The following is a 6,000-nucleotide window of genomic DNA, read 5'->3' as shown; positions in this document are numbered from 1 at the left end:
ATGACAGGTATCAATTATCCATTAGATACTGAATCAATTTTTCTTAAGCACTACTAACTGCTTGCTTTTCTTGAAGCTAGATCAATCTGAAAATTTCCTGTTAGACCTATGAGTGCAAACATATGGTTTCTGTCCTTCTCTGCCTGACTTATTTCACTTAGCATGACACTCTCGAGGTCCATCCACTTTCCTACAAATGGCCATATGTATTGTTGTAGACTCCCACTGAAAATGTCTTTTCTTATTTAGAAAATAAAAATATTTTAATATATAAAGAAGAAAGGCTTGGATGTCAGGCAGACTGGCCAATTGGGAAGTCAGCTTCTTGTGATTCTAGAGACCTCTAATAGTAGAAAATACTGAAGGACCTCTGATTAAGTGTCAAGAAGTAAAGTAAAATTGTAAGTTAGAGAAGAATGCCAGTTTTTGCATGATGAGCCAAACTGTTTCCATTGTTCTATACCCAGATAGTTGGAAGAATATGAAGAGAAGGGGTTGAGGACGGGTAGTAAATGTCCTTTTATAAGCAATAGATAGTTGGTACGTATGATTATGGTCATTGTGGCTTTAATCTAAATGATACCCTGTTATTGGGCCTGTGTGTTGTGACATAGTTGTGGGCACTAATCCCCTAGAGTTTAGAATTCATCACAGTGTGGCCTTCCAAATACCAAAGTCAGAGATCCTGTTTTCTACTTACAGGAGTCATATTTCTCATTGATAGACTTCTGAAAACCAGAATCAAGAATCCATGTTTCTTGGTTTAGTTTTTTCAGAATTTATTTATTTTGAGAGAGAGAGAGAGAGAGAGAGAGAGCATGTGCGCATGCCCAGGGAGGAGCGGGGCGGGGGGGCGCGGGAGAGAATCCCAAGCAGGCTCCACACAGTCAGTGCAGAGCTTCACATGGGGTTCTGTCTCCCAGACCCTGAGATCATGACCTGAGCTGAAAGCAAGAGTCAGACGCTCAACCAGCTGAACCACTAAGGCGCCCTAAGAGTCACTGTTTTTATTGCACTTGTACTTCTGTATTTTCAAGGAGATTCTGCCTTTAGGCAGAAGTGAAACAAACTTATTTTGTATTACTGTACCAGATAGAACTACAACCAGCAGGAGGAAGCTGTTAAGAAGAATTCCTAATGACTAGGCCTGTTCAAATGTACAACAGACTGAACTAAGTGTCTTTTTAGAGGATTACAGTTAAAAGAAGAAATTTCTCCATTGGTCAGCTAATTGAACTACATTAATGAAAATTTCCTTTTAACTCTTTAAGATTCACACACTGTATATAAAATGCTGTTTTAGATTTACCCATCTTTGCTTATTTTCATTAACATAAATTCTCAAGTTATGAATCTTTCTTTTGAAATCTTCTACATTTAAAGTAACCAAAATTTGGTTATGTAGATACCATGAGTTTGAAACAGCTCATTTTACCTACCTCAAGACTTCTGCTTGGGGGCACCCAGGTGGCTCAGTCGGTTAAGCATCTCTTGATTATGGCTCAGGTCGTAATCTCATGGTTTTGTGAGTTCAAGCCCCACATTGGGCTTCCCGCTGACAGCATAGAGCTTGCTTGAGATTCTCTGTCTTTCTCTCTCTCTTTCTCTGCCCCTCCCCACCTTTCTCTCTCAAAAAATAAAATAAACATTAAAAAAAATAGAGTTCTGCTTAGGACCTTTTCATTAGAAAAGGATTTTTAATTCTGACTCTGCTGGATACTAAGAAACATAGTCATTGCAGCTTAATTTACAGTCAAAGGTAGACTGTCCAGATACATGCAGATATGTACGTAAGTACGTGAATGTGAGAGTAGGTATATGTCAGTGTTCTCCTTATAAGTGTTGTGTCCTGTCTTTTCTAAGTAGCGTGGTTACTGTTGTATGTCTCTGAAATGGGTGGAATGTGTTGTTCATGCCCCTTTCCTTTTTCTTTGCTCCCTTCACAGTGCCATGGAAAGCCATTCTCTCCTCAACCCCAACCTGCAGCAAGGGGAAGGAGTCCTGTCCAGCTTCCGAACCACATGGCAGGAGTTTGTTGAGGATCTGGGCTTCTGGAGGGTGTTGCTCTTGATCTTTGTCATTGCTTTGCTGTCTCTGGGCATCGCCTACTATGTGAGCGGGGTGCTCCCCTTCGTGGAGAACCAGCCTGAACTGGTACATTAAAGGAGCTCATGGGGATGAGGCCAGTGCCCCATGAGTGTCCTAAGATTCTCATAGGTTTTCTCTAAGTGCAAGGCAGTGAGGGCTGTACATTCTTTTCGTTGTGCATTTTTCGGTATTGTAAGCCTTTTTTGAACATGTTCATTTGAACTAACCACATACCGTAGTCAAGTATACTTCATCCTAAAGCTACCTCTGACTCAGCCCGACTTGTAAGGAAAGCCTTCACATAGCCTTGTTTGATAAAACGTGGAGGTGACTGAAGAGCAAAAGACAAAGAGACTAGGGAGTCCTTGCTACGGAAACCTTCCCCTAATATGGGACCAACTAAAGTGAGGTGTTCAAAACAAAAAGGGTTTTCTTACACGATTGCTTTTTGTTAGCTGGTTGGGTTTAGTTTTGTTTATTTTTGCAAGAGCCCCCTTTTTTCTTTTCCTTTTCATTTTCTGGGAATAGGGGAGAGAATGAAAGATTAAGCTTAAAACTTGAAATGCTTTTTTCACATAGCAAATCAGTATTGCAGGAATCTGTTTGGGTTATTCTAATATTTTTGAGTCTAGTTACAAACCAAACGTAACTTTTGGAAATGAGCTATATTTTCTTCAAAAACGACTGATTTGATCTTATATTTATTTGTTTATACGGTAACTTTGGTTTTCTTTTTTGTAAACTATTTTGTTTGTTGTTAATATCTGTGAAAAAGAACTTGCGTTCGTTTTGTTCACTTTCCAGTTTCCCCTAATGTTTACTTCAAATATCTATTCATCAGTAGGAAAACTCTTCTCCTACTTAACAGTTAGCAGGGAAAGAGAACTCTGACACGTGTCACCACCACTGTAATTCTGTAGTGTTATTATTGTGGAAAATTCAGCTCTGCAAGCTAGCTGTGTTGCCACAGCTGTATCACAGTTCATACCCTTTTCATTTTACACGCAATCCTGTTGGGAGGCCCTGTGAGAATTGCCGTACCAGTCCCATCCATGCCAGTAACTCTCTGATGCGGGAACGGGCGGAGCGTTTCTAAGTTGACACTTGGTGAGCACTGTTGTACCGGGTGCCACCCGTAAACTCTTTATGAACGGTAATATTACCTAAATTGAAATCTGGTCCCCAAACTATATTGCAGCTTTCAGCAGTATGTCTGAAGGCCTCTTTTGTTAATGATCCTGTTCTGTATAAATATTTTCTTGAGTTTTTAAAAAGCATATGAAGAGTTACTAATTATTCATTGAGTATAGTCAGAAAATTGTAGTGAATGAACTAATGGTTTTATTTTTTAGAACAAAGGCATCTAAGCTCCTGCTAATTGAATTGTTGCTAGAAGTAGAAATTATAGTTTAGAGTAGGATTGGTATTTCTGTGATTCTTGTTGCTTCTTGATATATTCTCTTGTGTTTTATATATGTAGGATTGAGGCATTTTCTTTCACGTGGCTTTATCCTCTCTTAAAGAGCTGTTTAAAAATTCCTGATTTAATGGACTGCTTCAGGATCAGCTCACAGAGTCTTGTTTTTAGGGTAGAAACAAAACAGATACTTGGTAAAAACAGCAAAAAAAAAACCCCTCTGACTTTAGAATGGAGAACACTAGAACTCAAAATCAGAGTATATTCAGAATGAAAGCTTTGGAATTTGCTTTATGTTTGTTTGTTAATATAAATAGGTATGCAGAATTGGTTGACATATATGTAAAGATACTGCATTTTTTAAAAGATTTTAAGTGCTGATTTCTTTGTATTTTTAATCTCTGCATTCAGCATTCATTAATACTACCAATAAATGCATTTCTAGTCTCTTAATCACAACCTGTTTTCCTGGTATGTCATTGTCTTCTTTTAATTTAGGGCTCTATTAGGTTGCAATTGCCTGTTTAAAAAAAAAAAAAGGTTTTTTTCAAACCTGATGTAATAGGTATATTGAGTTTCACATATGTTTGCCTTATAAATGCTCTGAAACTAATTTGGGTGAATTGCTTGTGGGTTTAAAAATGATAATAACTAGGGTGCCTGGGTGGCTCAGCCGATCGAGCATCCTACTCTTATTATCTCAGTTTGAGCCCCGCATCAGGGTCTGCACTGGCAGCGCAAAGCCTGCTTGGGATTCCCGCCCTCTCTCTGTGTGCCTCTCCCCTGCTCACACCCTCTGTCTCTCAAAATAAATGAAGGACATTAAAAAAAATTTTTTAGTGATAACTATCATGATCAAGCACCTTTCTATCACATGTGTTATTTAACATGCCTCGTCTCATGTCCTCTCTGAGCCCCCAACCCAAGCTACATTTTCCCACGACCCACAGGGAGGGTTGTTACTTGCCCAGAGTCAGACAGATGGACACAGAGGAACAGGCATTCCAAGTTAAAGCTCTATCTCTGATTATAAGTTTGTTTTTTCCTTCTGCCCTACTGTGTCTTGAGCCTGGCAGTAGAGTCATCTAGAACCTCACCTGCTGCCATCACAGTACGTTACTGAATGTTCCACCTACGTTCCTAAATACTTAATTTCTCATCTGGTAACCCACCATTTCCCACATCCTTTCCGTACTATCAACCTTTACAATCAAAGTTCTGATCTGGCATGTTCAGAAAACCTTCCCTCATGAACCTTCTCTGCTGTGATTTCTTGTCAATTACCATACTCAGTCACATGCTTTTTTCTTTCTTTCATTTGTAATTACAAGCTTCATGAGAGCAGGGGCTTAGTCCGTTTTACTACCCTGTCTGTCCACAATACATTCTGTGCTGGGCAGAACTCTTTGTACACAAATACACCATTACTCTTTCACCTGTAGCTGTATTTTTTTCTTTTCAGATCAAATAGCTGTTTACATTTCACATGTTCTCTTTAACAGGCTCCATGTGTGAACTATGTTAGTCATTCTTCTACAGTATGCCTGCCACTTGATGGTCGAACTGCACCATCTCTCTCGATCAGTGTGGCTCCTTTTCATGTGAGCATGCTGGCTCATTTACTACAGGTAAAATAAAAAGCACAATTGGTATATACTTGATATAGAAGTCCCCGAACAATATTCACTTGTTATTATAGTTATTTTGAGTCTTTTTTTCTTTTTTCAGTTAGGCCTCTGCACTGTGAAACTGTTTGTGTATGTATCAAAGTGCTTTCAGCTGCAGGAAATCAAAATCCAAACTGAAAGTGGTTTAGGGGCACCGGGGTAGCTCAGTCGGTTAAGTGTCCAATTCTTGATTTTGGCTCCAGTCATGATCGTCATGATCTCCTGGTTCATGAGTTTGAGGCTCAAGTCAGTCTCCAACCTGGCAGGGTGGAGCCTACTTGGGATTCTCTCTCTCTCTCTCTCTCTCTCTCTCTCTCTCTCTCTCTTCCTCTCTGTCTGCCCCTCCCCCCTCTGAAAATAAGTAAATAAACTCTAAAAAAAGAAAGTAGTTTAAACCATAGGATATTTTGGAACTGGAAGTCTAGAGGTAGAGTAGACCCCAAGGGTGACAATCCAGATTTTCTCAAGTTCTCCCATGCCTCTGGCTCTGCCCTCCTGCTTGTTAACTTTACCTTCTTGCTGGTTTTGAGAGAAGTTTAGAATTTTCAGGCTTCACATCCATCTGTAACCATGTAGAGAAGAAGAAAGAGACTGTCTTTCCTGTGATTTTCTCCTAGGAAAGTTCTCCTGCAAGGCTCTCAGCAGACTTTCTCTGCATATCATTGGCTGACATGACATCATGTTCCCTTTTTTCAAACCAACCAAGACCATGCATTGGATGATTAAGCCTGGACTGATGAACCAGTGATTGGTGAGGGCGGGAGTGGTAGAGTTTATGTGATTGGCTTGGAGCAGAGGTTTTAGAAGTGCTCGGAGGTACAGCTGGCA

At 39.8% G+C, this 6,000-nt stretch overlaps 1 protein-coding gene across 3 annotated transcripts in view; it reads left to right on the top strand.

Annotated features, from left to right (window-relative positions):
* The window catches only part of ANKRD46 (ankyrin repeat domain 46), a 71,025-nt gene that overhangs the window by 42,831 nt on the left and 22,194 nt on the right, over positions 1-6,000 (top strand). For 2 of the 3 annotated variants that reach the window (XM_029923394.1, XM_029923393.1), the window contains one exon: positions 1,947-3,964. The exons of the other annotated variant lie outside the window; for it this stretch is intronic. In XM_029923394.1, the coding sequence (XP_029779254.1) occupies positions 1,947-2,163 (217 nt within the window). In that variant the 3' untranslated portion in view covers positions 2,164-3,964. Of the gene's footprint in view, positions 1-1,946; positions 3,965-6,000 lie in introns of those variants that run through there. 3 annotated transcript variants of the gene reach the window in all.

The sequence above is a fragment of the Suricata suricatta genome, chromosome 15 (genome assembly GCF_006229205.1).
Source record: "Suricata suricatta isolate VVHF042 chromosome 15, meerkat_22Aug2017_6uvM2_HiC, whole genome shotgun sequence".
In the NCBI taxonomy this organism is placed as follows: Eukaryota; Metazoa; Chordata; class Mammalia; order Carnivora; family Herpestidae; genus Suricata; species Suricata suricatta.
This window is presented reverse-complemented; position numbering and strand designations above follow the sequence as displayed.